At 49.4% G+C, this 27724-nt stretch overlaps 1 protein-coding gene across 4 annotated transcripts in view; it reads left to right on the top strand.

The window, feature by feature from the left end:
• Positions 1 to 27724, top strand: part of LOC147123048 (coiled-coil domain-containing protein 158-like) — a 249213-nt gene that overhangs the window by 35730 nt on the left and 185759 nt on the right. For all 4 annotated transcript variants that reach the window (XM_085964352.1, XM_085964360.1, XM_085964379.1 and 1 more), the window contains exons 5-8: positions 6028 to 6224; positions 8473 to 8582; positions 14495 to 14822; positions 19337 to 19413. In XM_085964352.1, the coding sequence (XP_085820478.1) occupies positions 6028 to 6224; positions 8473 to 8582; positions 14495 to 14822; positions 19337 to 19413 (712 nt within the window). The remainder of the gene's footprint in view (positions 1 to 6027; positions 6225 to 8472; positions 8583 to 14494; positions 14823 to 19336; positions 19414 to 27724) is intronic.

The raw sequence follows: 27724 nt of genomic DNA, 5'->3' as shown, positions 1-27724 counted from the left end.
GAATCTTCAGATGTTGCTAAACCGAAGTCTCAAGTTTATTCAGAATTTGTATTGCTGCTATTTCCTCCAATCAGTTATACTGCAAAACCAAAACTTTTTTGTATTGACCTAAACAATGTTCTATAACTAACTTGTTCAAGCCTTTGCAAGGAGGATGTAAAACACTTCTATGAGTGAGGATCATTGTGCATTGCACATTTTTTCTTTTGGTCAGCTTGCTTGGGAACCCATCATTATGCTTGAGAGTTTCTAAAACCAAACTACTGAGAATTCCACACATAGAGTTTCTGTTTTCCCAATATGGGGTGACATTATTTGCTATTCGTCATTTTTACAGCTTAGGAACAGGAGTAGGCAATTCAGACTCTCGACCCTGCGCCACCATTCAGTTAGCTCATGGCTCATCTGTACCTCAACTCCATTTACCCACCTTAGCTCCATATCCTTCAATACTCTCTTGCCTAACAAAAATCTATCAATCTCGCTTAAACAGCACATTAACATGGAAAAAGCATCCCAAAGTGCTTTATAAGTCCATCCCAAAGCCCAAACTTATAAAATTCTGACAGGACTGGACAGACTAGATGCAGGAAGGATGTTCCCGATGGTCGGGGAGTCCAGAACCAGGGGTCACAGTCTAAGGATAAGTGGTAAGCCATTTAGGACAGAGATGAGGAGGAATGTCTTCACCCAGAGAGTGGTGAACCTGTGGAATTCTCTACCACAGAAGGCAGTAGAGGCCAAGTCATTAAATATATTCAAGAAGGAGTTGGATATCTTTCTTAAGGCTAAAGGGATCAAGGGGTATGGGGAGAAAGCGGGGACCGGGTACTGAATTTGGATGATCAGCCATGATCGCATTGAATGGCGGAGCAGGCTCAAGGGGCCGAATGGCCTACTCCTGCTCCTATCTTCTATGTTTCTGTGTTTCACAGAAGAGGAAAGGAACAGGTGCCGAACCTTCATCAAGAAAACCGTTCCTTTCTTTGTTTCAGCAGAAAGTAACCCTGTGTTTTCCAGTTATGAGAAGTGACTGAAAGCTTGGTCAAAGAGTCGGGTTTCAGCAGGCTTCTCAAGATGGAGAGACTGGTGGGGTGGTTTAGAGAAGGAATCTGAGTAGGACCAAAATAGCACCAAAGGTGGAACGGAAGGAGAGGGAGATGCACTGAAGACCAAAGTCAAGAACAGGCGGGAATCCTATGAATTACTGTACAAAAGTAGGCCACTTGGCCCATCATACCTGCGATGATGATATCTGCAATTGGTGCTGTCTATTGCAATATTCTATTCCGCTGCCCTTCAGTTAATTATCTTCAGTGAAGTGATTTGGGGCATTTTCTAATGATTTCTACCCAGCAGACTAACTTTAAGATCCTGGTCCAAACTTTACAATCCCTCTGTGGTCTCATCCCACCATACCTCAGTGAACTGCAACCATTTATCCTTGCACACATATCTGCTGCTTCAGCACAGGTACTCTTGCAAGGTTTGAGGAGGTTGCAGAGTTATGGTGGGCAGTGGTGAAGGAGGGATTGGTAGACAAGAATGGCCCACCAGCCAAGCTGTTCAAGTGTAGCTATGACACTGCCATCTACCTGACGAAGTGGAAAATTGCCTGGATATGTCCTATCCACAAAAAAGGATAAATATGACCTATCGGCCTGCTCCCAATCATTAGCAAAGTAATGGAGGAAGCCATGAGGCAAAATCTACTCATGGTAACCTGCTTGCTAATTATCAGTTCAGGTTCCACCAGAACCATTTGGCTCTAGATCTTATCACTGTCTAATTGCAGGCATAGATGCAAGAGCTAAATGCCAGACGAGAGGGAGAGCAGCTGCCCTCAACATCAGCATTCAACTGAAAATGACACAAAGGAGGAAATCCTGTAAAGGCTGGAGCTATAACTGACACATGAGAAGATGGTCATGGCTGTCAGAGTAGAGTCATTTCTTTAGGAGTTCCTTGGGCACCACTTTCAGCCCAGCCATTTTAAGCTGCTTCATCAGTGACCTTCCCTTCATTATGACGTCAGGAGTTGTTTACAGACAATTACAAGGTGCTCAGCTCAATTCACCATTCCTCTGATAATGAAGCAGCCCATGCCAGAACTACAGAAAGATTTGGACAGTATCCAAGTTTGGGCTTTTGTGTGTCAAGGAACATCTGCACTACATAAATGCTAGGTAATGACCATCTCCAGCAAGGGAAAGTGCAACCAGCTCCTCCTGACCTTCAACTGCACCACTGAGTCCCTCAAAATCTTTGGTGTCATATTGAACAGTAGCTAAACTGGAGTCATATTAACATAGCAACAAGAGCAGAGGTTATGTACCCTGACAAGTCACTCATCTCTTGACCCCCTCAAAGCTTTGTCAACATCTACAAGGTAGGATTGAATACTCACTTGTTTGGATGAGTGCAGCTGCAACAGCACTCAAAGCTCAACACCATCCAGAACAGAGTAATATGCTTGATCAGTGGCCTGCCACTGGACTCGGTATCCACCCACTCCATCACTGGCACATTGTGGCTTCAGTACACACAATCTACAGGATACACTGCAGCAACGCACCAAGGTTACTTTAACAGCGCCTCCCAGCCCTGCAACTCTACTACTGGGAAGGACAAAGGCAGCAGTATCTTAGGATCACCATTACCTACCAAAGTTCACCTCCAAGTCAGACATAATACTGTCTTGAACATACATCATCATTCCTTCATTGGTGCTGGGTTAAAATCCTGGAATTTCTTACCTAATGCCATTGTGGGAGTGCCAGCACCACAAGGACTGCAGTGGTTCCAGAAGAAACCTCACCACCTGCTTTTTTTTTAGGGGAACTAGAGATGGGCAGTAAATTTCGCTTTGCGAGTGTCACCCACATCCTGTGAACAAATATAAAAAACAAGAACAAAGATAGGGAGCCATGGTAAGTCTGTGAGAATGAACAGGACTTGATGCACCACCAAGTGTGGGCAGTAGAATTTTGGACAAATTGGAGTTTGTGAAGGGTGGGTTCAGGAGGGCATTAGAGAAATTAAGCATAGTAGTGATGAATGCATGAATAAGGATTTTGGTGAAGGTTCAGGTGAAGTATGGGTGGATACGGGAAATGTTGCAAATGTGGATGTCAGTGGCTTTGATGATGAATAGGATATGGCATCTCAAGCCGAATTCTGGGCATTCAGGATGTCAATGTTGTGCGCAGCCCAGTTCATATTGCACAAACAGCCAGGGAGAGGATGAAATCAGGGATTGAAAATTATTGCCTCCACCTTCCTGTTGCTTAGTTGGAGGATCTATTGACTCAATCATGACTTCACATCAGACAGGCAGTCTGATGGCAAAGAGGTGGTTGAGGGAAGTGGTGGAGAGGTAGCGTGGTGTGTTGTCAACATGTTGTAAGCTGACCTCCTCACAGCAAATTATATTGATGGGCAGTATATAGATGAGGAATGGGTTAAGAATGGATTCTTGGAGGAGGCTAATGACTGTAAAGGGACGAGGAGAATCCATTGCTGGAGATGTTAGTTGCTTTGGGACAATTAGGAGTGGAACCAATCGAGGGCATAGACCTTAACCACATGGACTGTTGGGTGAAGTAGAGAATGCAGAAGGAGGCGCAAGGGCTGTGCTGAAGCATATCTTCCTGTTGGTACCACCCTGCCAATTTATGATGATAGCCTTAGTCTTGGAATTAAACTAGACTAACTATTCTTTGGTTTGGCTGCAGGAAAAAAGTACGGTCATACATCTTGGTCACACACAGTACTAGGAGGATAGTGCTATTTGCCCAGCTGATGATAAAGTCCTGAACCACCACAGATCCCAAGTATCTAATCAATAATGAGGCTTGTGGGAAAACCAAAAATACAGTTCATAGGGAATAGGCATTCAGAACTAATCTAAAAATATTTCATATGACTATATTTGTTTCAAAATTGATGTAAGCTGGTTCTTTCTGTAGGTGTCTGCAACTTTTTCTCACTTTCTATCTTTCTTTGCCCTCTGTTTTGTCTGTGTTCTGTATGTCTTCCACACTTTATATGCTTCCCCTCACACTTTGACTTTTTCTTCGTATGTGTCTTTTTTTCTTATCTCCTATACACATTGTTACATAATGAGTTATTTTACATTTTTCAGTTCCCCTTGATGTTTTATTTCTGCACTGTTGCTTCATTTTGTTTTGTTTCTATTAACTGTCGCCTTGGTGTTGTGGATGGGGATTGTGGACTGTGTTTCTCTGTATATTTCTGCTTTGGCACATGTTGGGAAGAGGAGAGGGAACTGGTGGCAAGAAAAAATGGTGTGATGTGGAGCAGGATGTAGTTGTAAATGTAAAAAAAAGAGTGGAATTGGAGTCCGAGGTGAAAAAAAATATTTAAGTGGGACTGGAGACTACAGGCCTGGGCCATAGGGTGGAGCAGGGTTCTGGAAGTAGGAAGTTCTTCGAAGACAAAAGCAAAATATTGCCGATGCTGGAAATCTGAAATAAAAACAAGAAATGCTGGAAATACTCAGCAACTCGGGCAACATCTGTGGAGCGAGAAACTTGAGTCAACGTTTCCGGTTGATGGCCTTTCGTCTGAACTGGAAAAAGTTGGAGATATAATAGGATTTAAGTAAGGGGGTGGGGAGGAAAGAACCAAAGGGAAAGTCTGTGATTGGGTGGAAGGCAGGAGTGATTAAATGGCAAAAGGTATGATTGTACAAGGCTAAAGGAGATGGCAATGGGACAAGTAAAGAAATAAAAGATGAGTCTAGAAGAGGTGTAAATGGCAATGGCAGAATCATCAGTGATCGTGGCCGTCTGAGAAAATGGGGGCGGAGGTTATGGTCTGAAATTGTTGAACTCCATGTTGAGTCCGGAAGGCTGTAAAGTGCCTAATTGAAAGATGACGTGCTGTTCCTAGAGCTTACGTTGAGCTTCATGGGAACCGTGTAGGAAGCCGAGGACAGAGAGGCCTGAGTGGGAGTGGAGCAGAGAATTAAAACGACAGGTAACCGGAAGCTCAGGGTCATGCTTACGGACTGAACGTGGGTGTTCCGCAAAGCGATCACCCAATCTGCATTTGGTCTCCCATCGTGAGCAGCGAATACAGTATACCAAATTGAAAGAAGTAGAAGTAAATCGCTGTTTCACCTGGAAGGGGTGTTTAGTGTCGTGGATGGTGGGAAGGGAGGAGGTAAAAGGACAGGTGTTGGATCTCTTGCGCTTGCACGGGAAGGTGCCGTGGGAAGAGGAGAGGGTGTTGGTGGTGATTGAGGAGTGGACCAGGGTGTCGCAGAGGGAATGGTCCCTTCGGAATGATGAAAGGGGAGGTGAGGGGAAGATGTGTTTGGTGGTGGGATCACGCTGGAGGTGGCGGAAATGGCGGAGGATGATCCGTTGAATGTGGAGGCTGGTGGGGTGGATGGTGCAGACAAGGGGAACCCTATCGTGGTTCTGGGAGGAAGGGGAAGGGGTGAGAGTGGAACGGAGGGCCCTGTTATCCACGGTAGAGGGGACTCCTCGGCTGAGGAAAAAGGAAGACATATTGGAAGCACTAGTATGGAAGGTTGCATCATCAGAGTTCTGAGAAGGATGGTTCATTGTTGGGTGAGAAGGAATAGATGGGGGAGAAAGGCAAAACAATCTAAATTTTTGTGGAGTAAGGAAAAATCCAACATGGCTGCTTTCCATGTTTTTGTGGCATTGAATATCTGAGCTTGGTGTATGGCAATTATGTGAGCAGATAATATGTGGTTAGCATGGAGTAATGAGCAATGTTTTTGGTTTCTGCATAACTCATTAATACATCTAAACCTCTCACGGCACAAATCTTTCAACAATATGAACAGATGGAACAGGAATGTGGAGTTGACACTTTCCTGACACCGCTTTACTGTCTATGATTCTTCACGTAAACTGAGCATAAGATTGTGCTTTGCTGTTGTGATCAATTTTAAAGAATTCCATGCTTTGATAATGAGCAATATGGCCTTGTTATCATTTTTGTTAAAGTGTTTTTAAATTGTTGTTTCAGGGTCTTTTACTGCAACCTTCCCAAATGTAAGCTCTCCTTTTCGTAGCTCATCACTTCAGGCTTCTATCTCAAAAGCCCCTAGTAACAAATCTCCACAGACTACTAAGTATGACTTGGATTTTGTTGTATCCAGAAAGAACATCCCGTCCTTTGCTACACCACGTGTGGAGAAGTCATTGGAGGGCTGTGCAAATAAGGTAAACAATTTGCGTAAGTGATCAAGGGAAATAAAATTACTTACAAAACTAAAATGATTAAAAACATATCTTTCATCCCCTACCCCCAGTGCACCTCTCCATTTCATGGTTGAAAGTATGGGTAGACAATGCTCCGAAGCCAGTCTTACTCTTGAGCTGGCCACTAGAAGGCATAGAAACATAGAAGATAGGAGCAGGAGTAGGCCATTTGGCCCCTCGAGCCTGCTCCGCCATTCAATGCGATCATGGCGGATCATCCAAATTCAGTACCCTGTCCCTGCTTTCTCCCCATATCCCTTGATCCCCTTAGCCTTAAGAAATATATCTAACTCCTTCTTGAATATATTTCATTAATTGGCCTCAACTGTCTTCTGCGGTAGAGAATTCCACTGGTTCACCACTCTCTGGGTGAAGAAATTCCTCCTCATCTCAGTCCTAAATGGCTTACCCCTTATCCTTAGACTGTGACCCCTGGTTCTGGACTCCCCCGCCACTGGGAACAGCCTTCCTGCATCTAGTCTGTCTAGTCCTGTTAGAATTTTATAAGTTTCAATGCGATCCCCTCTCATTCTTCTAAACTCTAGTGAATATAAGCCTAATTGACCCAATCTCTCTTCATACGTCATTCCTGCCACCCCAGGTATCAGTCTGGTGAATCTTCGCTGCACTCCCTCCATGGCAAGAACATCCTTCCTCAGATAAGGTGACCAAAACTGCACACAATACTCAAGGTGTGGTCTCACCAAGGCCCTGTACAGCTGCAGCAAGACATCCTTGCACCTGTACTCGAATCCTCTCGCTATGAAGGCCAGCATACAATTTGCCTTCTTAACCACCTGCATGCTTACCTTCAGCGACTGGTGCACAAGGACACCCAGGTCTCGTTGCACTTCCCCTTTTCCCAATCTATTGCCGTTCAGATAATAATCTGCCTTCCTGTTTTTACCACCAAAGTGGATAGCCTCGCATTTATCCACATTATACTGCATCTGCCCAATCGCCCAACCTGTCCAAATCGTACTGGAGTTTGTCGGCATCCTCCTCACAGCACACACGCCCACCCAGCTTTGTGTCGTCTGCAAACTTGGAGATATTACATCTAGTTCCCTCGTCTAGATCATTAATATATATTGTGATGTGAATAACTGGGGTCCTAGCACCGATCCCTGCGGTACCCCACTAGTCACTGCCTGCCACTTGGAAAAAGACCCGTTTATTCCAACTCTTTGCTTTCTGTCTGCCAACCAATTTTCTATCCAAGTCAGTACCTTACCCCCAATCCCATGTACTTTAACTACATCTTGTACAACTGTACCCGGAGCTTAAAAAAAGCATTTTGCTTCCCCTTTTCTGGTTAAGATTGTCCATTCCTGCAAAGTGGTAAATTATTACATTTCAGCCACAATGGCATTGGGGTCAATATGTTGGCTTATATTCTATATGTGTGCATGTGGGTTGAGGATAGGATTGAGCTTGGCTGTGATACCCACCAGCCCCAAAATTGAATGGCCTTCTACCACTCACTGGGCTCGTACATGAAGAACAACTACTTGGCTGAGGTACCAGAGGCCTGCAATTTACCTGTAGAACTGTCCATACTTTTAACGAAGTGGAGGAGGAAATTAATGCATCACAGAAGGGAAAATACGATAACTTGTTGAACTTAATAACTGTAGTATTCACCTTCTTTGATGGTTACTACATATTAAAATATTATTTTGATTCAGTTGCTTCCTGTGGTCTTTTTAGGCAATTATTTGAGCAATCACATTGAAAATGTATTGAGTTGCAGGTATAAAAATAACACTTGGTTTTGGCACGTTTATATTTATTACAAAAATCACAAATAGTACAGGATGACACACAAAACATAGACACAAATGTATGTTTAATATTGGAGACTATTAGAAAGAACATAGTTCTTTGGCCATTGATGGGCCTTATCTGGGTACATATAAACAATGCTTGAAACACTACCTCGTGATATGAAAATCATTCTCATATATTTCTGAATTTAATTTATCGATCATGCCAGAATTTGTAATCACAATTTCTACAATGGGTCGATCCAGGGATAGAACGTGAAGTTCTGATCAGTGCATTTTGCTAGCTCAAAATATGTTTAAATTCCTTCAGATATTTTTTTATACTGTATTAATGAGTAATGTTGTTTAATTATACTAGACTACAAGAAATGTGAAATAATTTTGCAAGGCAACTTGATATCCATTTCCCTTCCTCTTTTCAGAGTGATCCATGTCACGAACAGCCAAAATTTAATAATCGACGGCCTGTGATAGAATTGCAGTCTAAATTACAGGAATTACAGGCAGAAAGAGATAGCCTGATGGACCTCCGGTATGTACTCGCCTGAATTACTGTCCAGTGAATCCAATTTTTGAGTTTATTTAAATTCTCTCTCATTTTTCTCCCTCACTTGCTTTACAACTTCCTCCTCAATCAAAATCATTACTATTTCAGTGTGGAAGTCAATATGCGTCAACTATGTGGAGTGCATTGACCGTTGACTATTGCAGTTGTTATCAGCAAAGCAAAACGAACCCAAAATGGCATAACATTTTTTCAAAGAAGAGCAGAAGTTCTCCTGGTGCCAACAACCAGCAGCAAAAACACATTAATTAGTCATTCATTCATTGGCTATTTGTGGAGACTTGATGTCTACAAATTGGTTGCCACGCCTCCCTACATAATAAGCGACAAGTTAAAAAAAAAAGTAAAAAATTGGTTGTAAATACACTTTGGGACATTCTGAAGACGTGATGAATGCAAGTTCATTGTTTCTTCTTGCAGCAAGTACCTAGGCCAGCAGTACAATATTTGACTTGCACAATATTTTAACTGCTATGAATGAAGGTAACTGGCAGTTGAGTCCAAGGAGCCTCTCCCCTGCCACAACATTGAGACAGGGAGGCAAACGGGAAACTGGAGATACAGGGAAAACCCACACCATCTCTTCAGTTCTTCTGGGTTTTCAAAGCTGGATTACAACACACAAGTTCGAAGATAAATGAGGTATGAAGTTTAGAATAAGTGACCTTTGAGACTGGCCAAATGGAAATGGCCTTGTCCAGGCCTGGACAGTCGTATCTTCCTAATTATATTGAGATATTGTAGGAACATGGGTTCCTAACTAAAAGACTGAGTTCTACTCAGGCGATCAAACAAAACGAACTTTAATGAAACAAACAGGCTTTAACAAGAAACTGCAGGATAACATCGAATGTAGGTCTGCTCTCTCTGGAGGCTCCACGAGGACTGCCCCTGCGGTCTTGTGGCTGACGTCATCATGTTTTCCCGCCAGTGGGGGATCACGTGATGAACGGCATGACGTCATCACGTTTTAGCCGCGCTGTTAAAGCAACCACACTCTGTACAGTTAAACAGCATAAATAAAGATACAGACACGGACTGTAGCTAACATGTTGTTAAAGGAATTATGTACAAACGATCTGAGTCCTTTGGTGGCTCTGCCACATGCGCCCCCAGGATTGTCTTTAACAGCAAAAGTGAGACGTCGAAGAGGCCTGACAAGTCTGTCCGAACGACTTCGGTAACCTTGCAGAGGAAGCTGATGGACGGTGGTCGAGCTGGCAGGTGGTTGTGGTTGAGCTGGCGCGGCGAGTGTGGTCGAGTTGGCGGGCGGCTGTGTTTGATCTGGCATGGCGGCTGCAGGCGGTCGGCCACGTTTCGGCGATTGAGCGACGACGACTGGGCGGGCCAGGTCCAGGTGAGCCGGCTTTAACCGGTCCACCGAAATGTGATCCGGCTTTCCTCCGATGTCGACTGAAAAGGATTTGTCTCCTGATGCGATAACGCGGAAAGGACCAGTGTAAGGGGGCTTGAGCGGATCCCGTTGAGTGTCGTGGCGGATAAATACGTACTTGGCATTCTTCAGCTCCGCTGGCACGTGGGAGCTCTAAGCCGTGATTTGATGTAGGCGCCGGAGCGAAGCATCTGGCCGCTTCCTGGTGGCTGACGAGTTGCTGGGAGGCGGACCATGGCTCTGTGGGAGAAGGGAGGAAATCCCCTGGTATTCGGAGAGGCTGGCCATAAACGAGTTCGGCTGAGGACGATTGCAGGTCTTCTTTTGGCGCCGTACGAAGACGCAAAAGGACCCATGGAAGTCTGTCCACCCATCCTGCACCTTGAAGACTGGCCCGAAGGGCGGCTTTAAGCGACCTGTGGAATCGCTCGCAAAGGCCGTTCGCTTGTGGATGATAGGCAATGGTGCGATGAAGTTTGGGGCCGAGCCCCTGAGCTACAGCGTTCCAGAGCTCCGAGGAAAATTGTGGCCCACGGTCGGAAGAGATGTCTGCCGGTACCCAGAAACGGGCAACCCAACAGGAGATGAAAGCTCTAGCGACGTCTGCCGAAGTGGTGGAAACCAAAGGAATTGCCTCTGACCACCTAGTGGTGCGGTCCACCATGGTGAGGAGATGCGTATAACCATGAGAAGGCAGAAGTGGCCCCACAAGGTCCACATGCACGTGGTTGAAACGACGCTCCGGAACAGCGAACGTAGCCACTGGAGCTTTAACATGACGCTGGACCTTGGCCTTCTGGCAGACCACGCAGGTGTTGGCCCAGTCACGGACATCGAGGTGCATACCCTTTCAGATGAACTTCGCCGACATTAGCTGTTGTGAAGCCTTCATACCAGGGTGCGACAACCCGTGTATGGCATCAAACACCTTCCGGCGCCATGCGACTGGCACAATAGGTCGGGGAACGCCCATGGAGACGTCGCAAAGGAGCGTGGTGCCTGCGGCCTGGAAACTGACGTCGGTCGCTTGGAAACTAGAGGGGACGGTTCTGTATGATTGGACCTCTGGGTCCGAGGCCTGATCTGCAGCCATGAGGGCGTAGTCGATCCCCAGGTGAACCGCATGGACCGTCGCACGGGAGAGGCAATCCGCCACCAGGTTGTCCTTACCAGACACATGTTGAATGTCTGTCTGTGGTAAATTCAGAAATAAACGTCGGGTGACGTTGTTGACGAGCGGACCACGGTTCGGCGGTCTTGGCCATGGCGATCGTTAGAGGCTTGTGGTCGACAAAAACCGTGAAGGGACGTCCTTCCAATAAGAACCGGAAATGGCGAATGGCTAGGAAACGGGCCAGTAACTCCCGATCGAAGGTGCTGTATTTTTTTTCATTTTTCCATAGTTGATGGCTGAAAAACACCAGCGGTTGCCATGTGCCGTTCACCCACTGCTCCTGCACTGCGCCGATGGCGTAGTCTGACGCATCTGTGGTAAGGGCGATGGTGGCACCTGGAAGTGGGTGCGCCAGCATGGTTGTGTTGGCCAAAGCGCTCTTGGTGTTGACGAACGCCTGGTCCATCTCGGCCTTCCAGCTGATTGGATCCTTACCGGACTTGCCCTTGAGGGCCCCGTACAAAGGCTGCATTAGCTGAGCCGCCTTGGGGACAAATCGGTGCTAGAAGTTGATCATCCCCAGGAACTCTTGCAGGGCCTTGACGGTTGGCGGGCGCGGGAAAGAGGTAACAGCTTCCACCTTCGTCAGTAAGGGGACAGCGCCGTCTGATGTTATGCGGTGTCCCAAGAAATCGATCCGCTGCAGGCCGAACTGGCACTTGGCCGGGTTGATGATTAAACCGTGCTGGCTGAGGCGTGTAAAGAGGGTACGCAAATGGGAGATGTGCTCTTCCTTGCTAGCGCTGGTGATGAGAATGTCGTCAAGGTAGACGAAGATGAAGTTTAGGTCTCGGAGCACGGAGTCCATTAAGCGCTGGAAAGCCTGTGCCGCGTTCTTCAAGCCAAACGGCATCCGCAGGAACTCCGAGGCCGAAAGGGGTGATGACTGCGGTTTTCGGGACATCTTGCGGGTGCACGGGAACCTGGTGATACCCCCGGACGAGGTCGACTTTAGAAAAGATAGAATTTCCCGCCAAATGGGCCGAGAAATCCTGAATATGCGGGATCGGGTACCGATCAGGAGTAGTGGCGTCGTTCAGGCGTCAGTAGTCACCGCATGGCCGCCAGCCGCCGCCCGGTTTCGGAACAATGTGGAGAGGCGAAGACCAGGGACTATTTGACCGGCGAATAATCCCAAGCCGCTCCATCGTGTTGAACTCCGCTTTCGCAGCCGCGAGCTTGCCGGGTTCGAGCCTTCTAGCCCGTGCATAAACCGGGGAGCCAGTAGTGGTGATATGATGTTCAACACCATGTTTCGTGGGCAAGGAGGAGAAAGTGGGCCTTGTCAGCTCCGGGAACTCTCCGAGGAGCCGGGTGAAGTCATCCGGAGAAGGGAAAGCGCAGGCGATAGAGCGCGCCATGGTGGTACCGTGGTGGCACGGAATCGAGTGGAAGGTGGCCGCGTTGATCAACCGGCGGTGCCTACAGCAGACTGAGTGAGGCCCAGCTCAACATTTTCTACCATATGTACTTCACCACATACAAACTTCATAAATTCCACCCAACCCTGTTGCATCAACAGAACTGTGTCAAAAAGGCATGCTCCAGCATACATTTTGGTACTGGTCCTGACAGCCTCCAGCCTTTCTGGATGCAGTTCCTGAACACCATCAGAACTGGCCTCGCTATATCCATAACTGGTCAATTGCCAGCAGGGCAAGGAACCCTGTTACTCATAGATTTGCCCAGCTTTTGCTTTTGGGTGGCAAGAAAATGCATCCCTCAGTTGCGGTGCAGTCTGACACCACCCAGAGCAAACTTGTGGAGAAAGAACTTGCGAGACATCAAGCAGTGCAAGTGATGGACTACCTAAAGCCAGAACTAGGAACATACCAAGAAGTTTGGGCCCCACTGGACCTAAACCCCTATAGCTGAAGGGAGCTGTAAGCTGCCTCTTGAATGGACAGAATCTCACCCCAATCATGCCCCTTTCCTCCCACAGATACCAGGTTTGTCCAGCACAGGGCCCAATGTGACTGTTACCTATGTAACCTGAGTTCCCCTGGTGAGGAAGGAACCTGATCCTGTCAGTTAGCAATTATATACAAGTGTGTAGAATTGTATGGCTCGAAAGAACTGTAAATGATATCATCTGTATTCATGACCTGAGAACAGGTGTATACTTGTACAGTTCAATAATAAAACACAATCATTTGGAAATCTATTTTGGGGTTCAGATAACTACAGCCATGAAGGCTTTGTTGCAATTTTTGACATCATCTGAACTTGGAGATTGTTGCTTTCAGAAATCCAGTATTTTCCATATAATACAACAATCAAGGTTTTAAATGTGAACAATCTGAGCAGACACTAACTTCACATTCCCAACCATTTGCAGCCTAGCCATGGTTTTTTGTAGGCATCTGGTGGTGATGGAATCAAAAGACTCACTATCATGTCTGGCACTCTGACGTGGAGGGAGACAGGACCGGCTGAATTAGAGGTAATGCAAAGCAACCTCTAGATTAAGTAAACTGTTGTTTATTTTTTAGAAGAACTCTCTCCAATTTTCTCCCCATTTCTCTTGAAGGCACTGACTGACCACCTGTCAGTATACATCTTCACCTGCCTTGGCTGCCCCTCTGGTATATTGTCCAAGCAGCCATTCTTTATGGCGGCTATTTGACTGTGAGGGACAACACAGAAAAGCATATTTAGTCTTCCTCTGAAGTTCACACCTGTATACCTTCTAGCACTGGAAGCCATCAGGTGTGGGAAATCTGGTTGATTTTTCCCCCCCTCATTTCATCCCATCTCAAAGCTACTGAGGCCAGTTGTAGTACAGCGTGGTAGCTGTAAATCAGTTAAATCGATATAGACCAGGGATTGCAACTGGAAGATTCCTTGTCTGTGTGGCTTAGCAGCACACCAGCTTGTGTATTTTATCTGTTAAGAGAAACCTTTTAAATAAATAAATATATAAATAAATAAAAATTGTAGTATCTCCTTTTTTTAAATTATTCTCTTGCCCCCGCCCCCCTCCCCCGGAGTCTCCATGCATTAACATGCTATTCCAGAGCTGAAACCCTGCTGACGCCTCAGATGCTGTATGACAAACCACCAGATTTTGTGCCTGGGCAAGTGTGTTGGTTATTATTTTCCATTGTTCATCGTTATTCTGTAGTATTCCCAGTTGCATTTTTCTACTTTAATGCAAAAATCATATTTGATGTCCTGGATTGATTTAAAGGTGTTAACCGTTAGCTTAAATCCTTTAGAATACACTATAGAAAGGTGCAAGTAACAGGCTAATAATTAATGGAACCTTGCAATAGCCATTGCTGAAATCCATGGATATGTTTTATATTTAAGACTGAAAGAAAGTCAGGACCAAGGAGAATTGATATGCAAGCTACACAATACAGTGCAAGACCTTGAAACAGTTAATCGTATACAAGATGAGACTGTTCGAGATGCCAATACTCAGATTGAGCAACTGAGGAAAAAGGTACATGTCCACGATATAGTGCTAAATGAAATCCATCAGGCACTGATACGTTATGAGGAGCGCACTGGCAAGAAAGTATATGAACATGAAAACGTCTGCAGCCTTCATGTCCAGAACATGGGCACAGCGGTGGATAAAGTCCTGAGGGATATGGATGCTGACGTTTCCTACCTCAAAGGAAGACTTGGTCCAGTAAGTGATTGTCAGTTTAATTGTTTTACAAAGATTTCTAATGGAACTACGATACTTCTGCAGCTGTCTATTTGTAATCTCTCTCCCTCTCTCTCTCTCTCTCTCTCTCTCTCTCTCTCTCTCATATCCCAGTCATTTTCCCAGTATAGCCCCTATTTTCACCCCCTGAGGTCCAAGCAGTGCAGACTTGAGCTCATTTAGAGCACAAATGGTTTAGTCATCCATTACCAGATCTGGCTGGAACACATCAAGCTCTATTGGGTCTCAATTTCCTTTGCCAAAACCACCCACTACTCCAGGATTATCCAAGGGAGCAAAGATTACTCCTGGCTTTTATTCTCCTTTACCAACCATCTTCTTAAGCCTCTTTCCCCTGCCCCCTCCACCCTTGCCTCCAACAAGTGTGAGGAGCTCATGGAGACCATCTGTTCAACTGCATCTGCTGCCCCCTGCCCCAGCTGTGAACACGCGTCTCTAGTTTCTCTCTGATCTCCCATCATGTCCTCTCCAAGCACCCCTTGTCAGTGAGATTCACCTCCTGCTCCCTTGACCCCATTCCCTCTGAAGCGCTGACTAACCAACTTCCCTTCCTGGCTGCCATGTTAGCTAACAGTGTAAATGATTCCCTCTCCTTGAGCACTGTCTCCTTCCCCTTCAAAACTGCTGTCATCCCCACTCCTCAGAAAACCCATTCTTGATCCCTCTGTTCTTGGAAACAACTGCCCGAGCTTCAATCTCCCTTTCTTCTCCAGTCTTTATGACCTACTGTATCTGTGCCCATCTTTTCTACAATGTCTTGTTTGAATCTCTCCAATCTCTGCCCTGCCACAACACTGAAACAGCCCTAATCAAAGTCACCATGGTGTATTATTCCTCCTCATTGTTCTCCATGTCTCTGCAGCCATTGACACAATCGACCACACCATCCTCCTCCAACATTTCTCCTCCATTATCCAACTCAGTGCGACTGTGATAACTTTGTTGCACTCTTACCATTCCAAACGTAGCTAGAGCATCTCCAGCAATGGCTTCTTTTCCGGCCCCGCACTATTATTTCAAGACTCCAAGGAATTATTCTTGGCCCATTCACCTTCCTCATAAATGCTGCCCCTTGGTGATGGGGACATGGGGTCAGCTTCCACATTTACGCTGACAACACCCATCTGTAGCTCTCTAACACCTCTCTTGGCCACTCCACTCCCTTTGTGTTGTCAGATTACTTGTCTGATATCCAGTCTTGGATAAGAACATAAGAAATAGGAGCGGGAGTAGGTCATATGGCTCTTTGAGCCTGCTCCGCCATTCAAAAAGATCATGGCTGATCTTCTACCTCAACTCCACTTTTCTGCTCTATCCCCATATCCCTTGCTTCCTCCAGAGTCCAAAAATCTGTCACTCTGTCTGGAATGTACTCAATGAGTGAGCATCCACAGCCCTCTGAGGTAGAGAATTCCAATGATTCACAACCCAGTGAGTGAAGAAATTTCTCATCGCAGTCTTAAATGGCCGACCCCTTATCCTGAGACTGTGAACCCCTAGTTCTTGACTCTCCAGCTAGGGGAAATCGCCTCTTGGCATCTACCTTGTCAAGCCCTCTAAGAATTTTATATGTTTCAATGAGATCACCTCTCATTCTTCTAAACTCCGGAGAATATAGGCCCATTCTACTCGATCTCTCTTCATAGGAAACCCTCATCCCAGGAATCAATTTAGTAAACTACAATTTCCCCCGGTTGAACTTTGGTAAGGCTTAAGCCATCGTCTTCGGCCCCATCACAAACTCCTTACCCATGCCACCAATTCCATTCCCCTCCCCGGCCACTCTTGGGCTGAACAAGATTGCTCGCAATCATGACACCCTATTCGATCCTGAGCTGAGTTTCTGACCCCATATCCTCTCCATCACAAAGACTGCCTACTTGCACCTCCATAATATCACCTGCCATCCCTGCCCCTGCCTCAGCCCATCCGCTCATACATGTCTTTTATCACCTCCAGACTCGATTGGCCAGCTTCCATAGCCCACGCAATGCTCTCCATATCCTATTCCACACCAAGTCCTGCTTGTCCGCCCCCCACCTCCCATCAGCCCCGTTGTCATTGACCTACATTGGCTACCGGTACCCTAACACCTTTTATAGTCTTTCCTCCTAATATCTTCTCCTTTGCTCTGTTCATTTTTTCCTTGCGCCTCTGAAGTGCCTGGGGATGTTTTTTCTATGTTAAAGGCTCTATATAAATGTAAGTTGTTATAACTACCCCACCTGGAAGCAGTCCAAGTGATTCCATTTCATCAGAAGCATGAGATAACAAACTAATACATTTTTATAGGAAAGTATGTATTTTTGATATCATTTGGTAAGTTTGAAGTCATACTCATCTTCTGAATTAATTATTTTGTCACCATTTGTGTTGCTTTAGAATTGAGTATTAGCCTTGATTCTTGCATTGCAAAAGGTGCTTTTTGTATTTTTTTAAATAGCCTGGTGTCTTGCATGCAATTTCTGGCAGAGTGTTTGCTGGATATAAATTAGGTCTGGGAATCCTAGCTGACTTTCCATCACCCCTGCCTAAGGACACAGAGACAGATATATTCTCTGATAGATACAGTTTCCCCACAGCAGACTCCGCTGACATTCAATTCTGCACATTCCAGTTATCAAGTTTGTGACGCTCCTGGTCTGTGTGGCACATTGCCACATAGTCGTGGTATTAATATGTCTGTGTACAATTTGGACAATTCTATTTGCTTATACAACCTTATTTTAACAAGAATTGATATACATGCACTTGCATCTGTCCTGTATGTCTGTTTGCTGATCTCCAATTGCTCCCTGCCAAGTATATGACTATTATCTCTGGCAGGGACTAATCAAATGCTACTAGTTAGGGATTGATCAGATGCTGAGTAGGACGTTCCTCATTTTTGTGCCATTGTCATTTTAACAGTAGTTGACAAATAAGTACTGCCAGACTTCTGGCTTCAGCCAAGCTCCTTCCTAACTTTCAAACCAGGCTTTTGGCCTGTCTCACTGCTTCTCTTCCTTGACCCACTTCCCACTGCATTTGGCTTCTGTATTTTCCTCCGGGGCTGGCCTTGAATTTCCCTCTTCCGCCATGTTACAGTGTCATTTGAGGCTGCGGCTTCAGACCCACTGCATGGGTGACTGGAAGACAATCCAGCCTGGAGTTGAAAACAGTCCAGCTCAGGCCCCCATCTTGCTGTGCTCGCTGACCTACATTGGTTCCAGGTCCTGCAATGCCTTGATTTTAAAATGATCATCCTTGTTTTCAAATCCTCGCCCTCCCTATCTCTGTAACCTCCTCCAGCACAGAACCCTCCAAGATCTCTGCGCTCCTCCAATTCTGGCCTCTTGCACAGCCCTGATTTTCATCACTCCATTGGCAGCCATGCCAGCAGCTGCCTCTGCCCTAAGCTCTGGAATTCCCTCCCTAAACCTCTGCTGCCCATCTACCTCTCCCTCCTTTTAAGGCACTCCTTGAAACCTACCTCTTTGACCAAGATTTTATAACCTGTCCTAATATCTCCTTCTGTGGCTTGATGCCAAATTTTGTTTGATAATGCTCCTGTGAAGCACCTTGGGATGTGTAATTATGTTAACGGTGCTATATAAATGTAAGTTGTTGTTGTCAGTGAGCTTTAATAGAGGTGTAAAAATACAAGGAACTGGGTGCATCATTGGTTTAACATCGGCTTTTCACCTCTTGTGTCCTGAGAAATCCAGCCCAGGCTAATGAGATGGAAGTCTCCTCTGGTTATAAGGATCCCAAGTAAAATAAGTTTAGATGGTCTCAATCCAAAGTAGGCATGAGCCTATAGCACAAACCTACCAGTGTTTGGTACTAATTGGCAAGTTCACTCAGAGGCCAAGAATGGCTGGTGTGGAAAATGGAAAAAATGTCACACTGCTACAGTAGGTAGTGGACATTGTTGTGACAAGATATGCATATGGTTGGGCTATACCTGACCTGGGAATTGCTGATGCTGACAATAGGGAGCGATCTATTTCCTAATACTAACATGAGTGTGTTAGTGTTTTTTTAAGGTGTAAAAAAATAATAAATTGAATAAATCAATGTAGGTGAGAGAGTGGCAGACCTACAGATGGAGGGGAAGCAGAGAGCGAGATTTATTTTTTAAAAAGTGAAATGGAGACAACCGTGAGAGTGCAAGAGGCAGAGAGAAAGACTGGAAGATAAACAAAAACAGATAAGTGGTTACAAAAATAATTATGGAGTGATAGAGAAGCAAGGGCAGTTACATAAGGGAGTGACTTTTACATTTTGTCAATGAATGGAGCTGTAGGAGATCAACTAGTTTTTATTAATTAGAAATTAGATACAGGAATATTCCAACTTTTGACAAAATTCAGATATTGCCACATTTAATATCCATTATTATTTTTGAGAAACTGTTATTGTTTTGTGGTTATGTTTGCTAGTTGAATTAGATATTTAAAAATAACACCTTGATGCATGTTGTTTGGGTTTAGATTCAAGAACAGCTGGATAGCCTGAAAATTGAATCGCAAAGTAAAACTGATGTTTTGCTTAAGCAACATCAAGACCGGTAATTCTCTTTAATAATCTCCTACAAGTTAAATTGTAGTTATTGATATCTTAGATTGCATGGGGAGGAAACTGAAGTAGAAGAACAAAAATAAATGGCTAAAGCCTCCCTAAACAGTTTACACGGTGAATGTAATTTTATATATTCTATATATATATATCCCCCTTCCCTTCTTTGGGGGATGGTCTAACCTTGGCTGTACCAGATGTGGGAAGTTTCAGGTCCAAAGGTACATTGTGCATTGGAATACTAAAGTGCTGCACCATTGTAACAAGCACATCCTTGAAATTGTTAAAAATTCCAGCTTGCTTTATTATTACGATGATCAATGCTTCAAAAACACCGACGCCAATTGTAAAGGAATTGCAATTCCTTGTAATGTTGGGTAAAGCCTGAGATTCCGTACCCAACTTTAATTTCATTACCACTTAATAAATTTCTTTCCTGCCAATTTTCTTTCTTCCTATCCTGAAAGTGTTGACTACTTGCTCGGGTACTTACTTGTCCAAGTAGCCATTCTTTGTGTAAGACCCAACTTAGCTTCAACTGTATAAAACACTAGTTAGGCCTCAGCTAGAGTACTGTGTGCAGTTCTGGTCACCACATTACAGGAAAGATGCGATTGCACTAGAGAGGGTACAGAGGAGATTTACAAGGATGTTGCCGGGAGTAGAGAATCTTAGTTATGAGAAAAGACTGGATAGGCTGGGTCTGTTTTCCTTGGAACGGAGGAGGCTGAGGGGAGACCTTTATTGAGGTGTATAAAATTATGAGGGGCATAGATAAAGTGGATAGAAAGGATCTTAGCAGAGGGGTCAAAAACCAGGGGGCACAGATTTAAAGTAATTGGAGGAAGGATTTGAGGGGAAATTTCTTCACCCAGAGGGTTGTGGGGGTCTGGAACTCACTGCCTGAAAGGGTGGTAGAGGCAGGGACACTCACCACATTTAAAAAGTACTTGGATGTGCACTTGGGATGCTCTAACCTGCAGGGCTATGGACCAAGAGCTGGGAAGTGAGATTAGGCTGGATAGCTCTTTGTTGGCCGGCGCAGACACGATGGGCCGAAATGGCCTCCTTCCGTGCTGTAACTTTCTATGATTCTATGACCCTAGACAGTCAATGTCGGTAGGCTATTCGGCTGTGCCAGTGTGGGCATTGCAGCCAAGTCTAATCCTATCCTTGCCTGATATCTCAACCAGTGCCGTTCCAGCAGGAGCTGCTGCACAATAATCAGGAATCGGAAGCTTGGCTGGTTTCTCCCTCTGTTACCAGAGGCACTGAGGGTAAATGTCCTGGCTGAGATCAGTTAAAACAGCACAGATTGGGAGTTATGTCTGGGACATCTCTGGTCTGTATGGCACAACTACTCGATGCTTTAATCGGCTGAACCATCGGGGAAGCGATGTTGGTTATTTTAATTTTTATACTGTCTCACCTTGGTCCTCCGAATCTGACCACGATCAGCCCTAACACCAGCAGCACCAGGCACATCACCAAACTTCTCCACAATCACCTGATGCTGCACAGGACAGAGGGCATCAGTACCTGAGCACATTGCTGCCCGGGAGGCCAGGGATGGCCTCACCATGGCCAGATTTACTTCACTTGACGCTGTACACCCTGGCTGCCACATTATACGCCGGTTGACACCAACACCATAAAGCATCCCTACAAATTCCAAAGGTGCACACAAATCTGTCCAAGAACGGAAAGTGTTGAAAATAAAGGTTTCAATGTTTGACAGCACATTAACAGAAACTTTACATGAACATTAGATAAAACACCCAAGTGGCTACCTTGTGTGTTGTTAGTTGGTATGATTGCACTAGGATGAGGGCGAGTGTGAGGGGTGGCTAGTGAGATGGGGAAGTGAGAATGTAGATAGAGAGGGATGGGTGGAGGTGCAAGGTAAGTTGGTGTGAGTAAGGATGTGTAGAAGTAGGGTAGGGAATGCAGTGTGATGGGGATGTGATGAGAGGTACAGCAGCATGAGGTTGAGTGTGGCTTTGTACTAACATTTTGTGATCTACTGAGACCATTGAAAAGTTTGTGCCACTGCACCCAGGTCCTCCTGATGACATCCCTGCTTGTGACCTCCTCTGCAATGTGCAACCAAGCTGTGTTGGTCTGCTGGGGAGGTCTCTTCCGCCCATCAGAAGGGAAGAGAACCTCCCTGCGTGCTGCGACTCCCTCCATAAGCATATGGAAGGAGTCGTGGGAGAGCCTGGGTGCAGACGTGTACCTCTGCAGTCATTGTTAGAGTTTGCAGCACTTCAATGCTGTAGAACACTGACAGCACAAATGTTAAAAGAAAGTTGGCGATGGTCCCTTTAAGGAAACCGGCTGACGACGCGTCATGAAATGACATCACCAGACCCGCTTCCTCTAATTGGACTGGGAAACACGCTGGGCGGGCTTAACAAGTCCTATCAATGGAAATTCATTTTCTAGAGCGGGATGGAGCTAGCAGCGGGGTCTGGACCCGCCACCAATGTCACCCGCCGAGGTAAGGAAAATCTCGGTCTCAGTTCTGATGAAAGGTCATCGAACTGAAAGGTTAACTCTGTTTCCTCTTTCCACAGATACTGCCTGGCCTGCTGAGTATTTCCAGCATTTTCTGTTTTTACACCAAATTATCTGCTCTCACCTCCCTACATCCCTAGTGTTTTGAAATCAAGACTCATTACACCATCTCATATATGCTGACTTGTTTCCCAGGGCCTCCGAATTGTGGAACTCCCAACTCAATTTTTCCTTCCTCCTCCAATCTACAGAATTATAAAATCCCAGTGTCGTGTAACCAAATCACTGCTTCCTAATTTACTTTGTTATTTCATTTAACCATGGCAATTTGTTTACTATGGACCTTTTACCAGAATGCTTTCTCATTTATAAAAACAATTGCAATGATTGCCAAGACCTTAAACTAGATTGCTAAAGGCTGCTTTCAATTCAAAATAAATTCCAAATTGGCTCTTAAAAGTTTAATGAATCTCACCTGCAGGCACCACATATTGTAAAATCACAGGCCACTGTTCAGTTTTCCAATATACACTGCTGGGAGGTCGGATTTTTTGTCAGCGGTGCAAACCCGAAAAGGTGTATAAAATGAGGAATGTTACATTCCCTAGTATTAACATCCCTTACAAAGAAAACCTTTCTTACACAGAATTGCAGTGTTATGACTGGCCTTGGTGATTTTAGAGAAAAATAAAATAACAGTGTGTTTAGCCTACGTCAGCATCACTTGGTTTATTTCTTGGCAAACTGTTAAATATATTATACACACACTTTGAATATTCCAGCAATGTTTAATTCTTCCTTGTTTATTGAACCTCTTTATAAAAATGAACAATCCTCAAATTAGGGAAATCGCAGGGTACTATTCCTTTAAGAATCTATATTCTTACAGTAATGTGTGCCAGATGAACTCGCCCTTCCCCACACCAGCTACATTTTATGCAAGGTTTCATTCTGAATTCACACCTCGGTTCTAGTTTCTGTTGTCTTTGGCACCAGTCCTATTATTCCACACGAGAGAAAAACAGTTTCAAACTTGCTATTTGCTTGGTTATTTCTTACAGTTTCAGTAATTTGATTAATTTGGGCAAGTACATTTAAGTACATTCTTGCATGTGTTTTTGTTCAGTTTCGTGCTGTTGATTCTCTATTCCAGAGAACAATGTTTAGATTCTTAAGTCAAGATGTGTGTCATTAGTGTGACATCTGCCTAAGAAGAAGATCTACTGACCATTGTGATTACATCAAAATTGCTGATAACATTTGGCATCAACACTCGTCAATAATGACACCCACAAATGTTGCCTACATTGCTTCTGTACATTGCATAATGCATTTAAGTACTAAGCTCGTTTCAAGACTCCTAGTGGACTTGTTGGGAAAGGCTGAAATGGTGGAAAGGGACCCTGGGTGGAAAGGGATCCTGGAAGAAATAGGATCCTGGAAGAAATAATGGTATTGGAGGTTCTCTGCATTTGCCCCTGCCTCTTCTAGCTCGGGCAAACCCTCCTGTGTTGGAGTAGCCCTAACAGAGTCCAACAAAATGAAACAAGGCCAACTTTGATCTCAGGAGTACAGTCATCAGTGGTAGTCAGATGAGGATCCCCTCCTCAAAATCTTTTTCAAAGGCTACTTTGACTCAGCAACTGCCCACTTTTGTCAGTCTTCAGTTGTGGCCCTGATTTTTGAGAAGGAATGATGGAAATGGAGATGGAGGAAATAGCCTTTAATAATGAGTTGTTCAACATCCCTCTGTACTAACAGGCCCTGAATGCTGCTGCTTTGTCTGTTTACCATGACGCCTGACCCAGCTGAGACAATGGGTATTTATTTCCTTTTGGATATACCCAAGTGTCTGATGAATTAATAGAATAAATGATACTTTAGATAGCCATTGGGTTTAGGCAAATACGAATCTATATATATAAATCGGTACTTCTGTCTGTCTGTCATTCTGTCTGTCATCGCGTGTGCGTCTGTCGGGTATGCGCTCGAAAGTTACAGGGCGTACCTACGCGCGCGTTACCTCCAAAGAAAGCTTACGCTTCCGAGACGGTTTTAAGCGTATTTACGTTTCGGCCGGGCTAAAATCGCGCCCGCGGCATCCCAAAAACCTTCAACATTCCGCTCATTAGCATCTCATTATCCGCTCATTAGCGACAGAGTGACCTCGAGCTCGACCAATCGTACGCCGGGTTGCTGGCGTGTGCCGCCGGGCCAATCGGTGCGTGTGTGGCCGGGCCTTATCGTTCTGAACCGAGGTGAGTCGCCGCCATCTTGATTCCAAACTTTTCCTTTTTCCCGCTTTCTGCGTCTTTAAAAAAAACGTTGCTTTTAAAACACATATTGTTTTTAAAAAAAAATGATTTAGAAACGAATTAACTTATCTAATCTCGTTAATTTTCCTACCTTTCCCCGTTTTTCCAGGTAGGCCTCGAAGCCTCGGCTTCTCCTTCGCACCCACGCCCGAGCTAGGCACCACCCGGCCCCACTCGAAGGCTGGAGGGCCGAGCCTCAGCCCAGCACCGCGAGGGTGCGCGCGCAGCAGGAGCTGAGACGCGGCGTCTCTCTCTGGCTCGGCCGGGGGGTGGGGCTTGCTGAGAGTCAAGCGTCACCCTGGCAACGGGCCCCCCGGCCGTCTCGCACAGCCGCAATCGGCGGTCTTCACCTCGGGGGGGGGGGGGGCGCGACCCTCGGGGGGTGCCCCCCGCCCTCCCTCCCTGCGCCCCCCTCCCCTCCCCCCCGCCCCCCTCCCCTCCCTCCCCCTCCCCCCTTCCGCCCTCCCCTTCCCTTCCCCCCCCGCCCTCCCTTCCCTCCCTTCCCCCCCCGCCCTCCCTTCCCTCCCTTCCCCCCCCGCCCTCCCTTCCCTCCCTCCCCCCCCCGCCCTCCCTTCCCCCCCCCCGCCCTCCCTTCCCCCCCCCCCGCCCTCCCTTCCCCCCCCTCCCTCCCGCCCCCCCCTCCCCTTCCCCCCCCCGCCCTCCCTCCCCCCCCGCCCTCCCCCCATTCCCCTCCCCCCTCCCATTCCCCTCCCCCCTTCCCTTCCCCCCCCCGCCCTCCCTTCCCCCCCGCCCTCCCTTCCCCCCGCCCTCCCTTCCCCCCGCCCTCCCTTCCGCCCACCCTTCCCCCCCCGCCCTCCCTTCCCCGCCCTCCCTTCCCCCCCCCGCCCTCCCTTCCCCCCCCGCCCTCCCTTCCCCGCCCTCCCTTCCCCCCCCGCCCTCCCTTCTCCCCCCTTCCCTTCCCCCCCTCGCCCTCCCTTCCCTCCCTTCCCCCCTCCCTTCCCCCCCCGCCCTCCCTTCCCTCCCTTCCCCCCTCCCCTTCCCCCCCCGCCCTCCCTTCCCTCCCTTCCCCCCTCCCATTCCCCTCCCCCCTTCCCTTCCCCCCCTTCCCTTCCCCCCCGCCCTCCCTTCCTCCCCCCCCGCCCTCCCTTCCCCCCCCGCCCTCCCTTCCCCCCCCGCCCTCCCTTCCCCCCCCCCGCCCTCCCTTCTCCCCCCCCCGCCCTCCCTTCTCCCCCCCCCGCCCTCCCTTCCCCCCCCCCGCGGCCCCCCTCCCCTCCCCGCGCCCCCCCGCCCCCCTCCCCTCCCCCCTCCCCTTCCCCCCCTCCCTCCCCCTCCCCCCTTCCGCCCTCCCCTTCCCTTCCCCCCCGCCCTCCCTTCCCTCCCTCCCCCCCGCCCTCCCTTCCCCCCCCCCGCCCTCCCTTCCCCCCCGCCCTCCCTTCCCCCCTCCCCTCCCCTTCCCCCCCGCCCTCCCTCCCACCCCCCGCCCTCCCTTCCCTCCCTTCCCCCCTCCCATTCCCCTCCCCCCTTCCCTTCCCCCCCCGCCCTCCCTTCCCCCCCCCCGCCCTCCCTTCCCCCCCCCCGCCCTCCCTTCCCCCCCCGCCCTCCCTTCTCCCCCCCCCCGCCCTCCCTTCTCCCCCCCCCCGCCCTCCCTTCTCCCCCCCCGCCCTCCCTTCTCCCCCCCCCGCCCTCCCTTCCCCCCCCCCCCCGCGCCCCCCCTCCCCTCCCCCCCGCCCCCCTCCCCTCCCCCCCCTCCCTCCCCCTCCCCCCTTCCGCCCTCCCCTTCCCTTCCCCCCCCGCCCTCCCTTCCCCCCCCGCCCTCCCTTCCCTCCCCGCCCTCCCGCCCCCCCTCCCCTTCCCCCCCCCGCCCTCCCTCCCCCCCGCCCTCCCTTCCCTCCCTTCCCCCCTCCCATTCCCCTCCCCCCTTCCCTTCCCCCCCCGCCCTCCCTTCCCCCCCCCGCCCTCCCTTCCCCCCCCCCGCCCTCCCTTCCCCCCCCCCGCCCTCCCTTCCCCCCCCCCGCCCTCCCTTCCCCCCCCCCCGCCCTCCCTTCCCCCCCCCCGCCCTCCCTTCCCCCCCCCGCCCTCCCTTCCCCCCCCGCCCTCCCTTCCCCCGCCCTTCCCTTCCCCCCCCGCCCTCCCTTCCCTCCCTCCCCCCCGCCCTCCCTTCCCCCCCCCGCCCTCCCTTCCCCCCGCCCTCCCTTCCCCCCTCCCCTCCCCTTCCCCCCCCGCCCTCCCTCCCCCCCCCCGCCCTCCCTTCCCTCCCTTCCCCCCTCCCATTCCCCTCCCCCCTTCCCTTCCCCCCCCGCCCTCCCTTCCCCCCCCCCGCCCTCCCTTCCCCCCCCGCCCTCCCTTCTCCGCCCCCCCGCCCTCCCTTCTCCCCCCCCCCCGCCCTCCCTTCTCCCCCCCCCCGCCCTCCCTTCTCCCCCCCCCCGCCCTCCCTTCCCCCCCCCGCGCCCCCCCTCCCCTCCCCCCCGCCCCCCTCCCCTCCCCCCCCCTCCCTCCCCCTCCCCCCTTCCGCCCTCCCCTTCCCTTCCCCCCCCGCCCTCCCTTCCCCCCCCGCCCTCCCTTCCCCCCCCGCCCTCCCTTCCCTCCCCGCCCTCCCGCCCCCCCTCCCCTTCCCCCCCCGCCCTCCCTCCCCCCCGCCCTCCCTTCCCTCCCTTCCCCCCTCCCATTCCCCTCCCCCCTTCCCTTCCCCCCCCGCCCTCCCTTCCCCCCCCCGCCCTCCCTTCCCCCCCCCCGCCCTCCCTTCCCCCCCCCCGCCCTCCCTTCCCCCCCCGCCCTCCCTTCCCCCCCCCGCCCTTCCCTCCCCGCCCTCCCGCCCCCCCTCCCCTTCCCCCCCCCGCCCTCCCTCCCCCCCGCCCTCCCTTCCCTCCCTTCCCCCCTCCCATTCCCCTCCCCCCTTCCCTTCCCCCCCCGCCCTCCCTTCCCCCCCCCCGCCCTCCCTTCCCCCCCCCGCCCTCCCTTCCCCCCCCCCCCGCCCTCCCTTCCCCCCCCCCGCCCTCCCTTCCCCCCCCCGCCCTCCCTTCCCCCCCCGCCCTCCCTTCCCCCGCCCTTCCCTTCCCCCCCGCCCTCCCTTCCCTCCCTCCCCCCCGCCCTCCCTTCCCCCCCCCGCCCTCCCTTCCCCCCTCCCCTCCCCTTCCCCCCCCGCCCTCCCTCCCCCCCCCCGCCCTCCCTTCCCTCCCTTCCCCCCTCCCATTCCCCTCCCCCCTTCCCTTCCCCCCCCGCCCTCCCTTCCCCCCCCCGCCCTCCCTTCCCCCCCCGCCCTCCCTTCTCCCCCCCCCCCGCCCTCCCTTCTCCGCCCCCCCGCCCTCCCTTCTCCCCCCCCCCGCCCTCCCTTCTCCCCCCCCCGCCCTCCCTTCTCCCCCCCCCGCCCTCCCTTCTCCCCCCCCCGCCCTCCCTTCCCCCCCCCCGCGCCCCCCCCTCCCCTCCCCCCCGCCCCCTCCCCTCCCCCCCCCTCCCTCCCCCTCCCCCCTTCCGCCCTCCCCTTCCCTTCCCCCCCCGCCCTCCCTTCCCCCC

Source organism: Somniosus microcephalus, chromosome 2 (assembly GCF_052327205.1).
Source record: "Somniosus microcephalus isolate GS21.2 chromosome 2, FLI_Smic_1.0, whole genome shotgun sequence".
Classification (NCBI taxonomy): domain Eukaryota; kingdom Metazoa; phylum Chordata; class Chondrichthyes; order Squaliformes; family Somniosidae; genus Somniosus; species Somniosus microcephalus.
The sequence above is the reverse complement of the archived record's forward strand: the minus strand, read 5'-3'. Positions and strand labels throughout refer to the sequence as shown.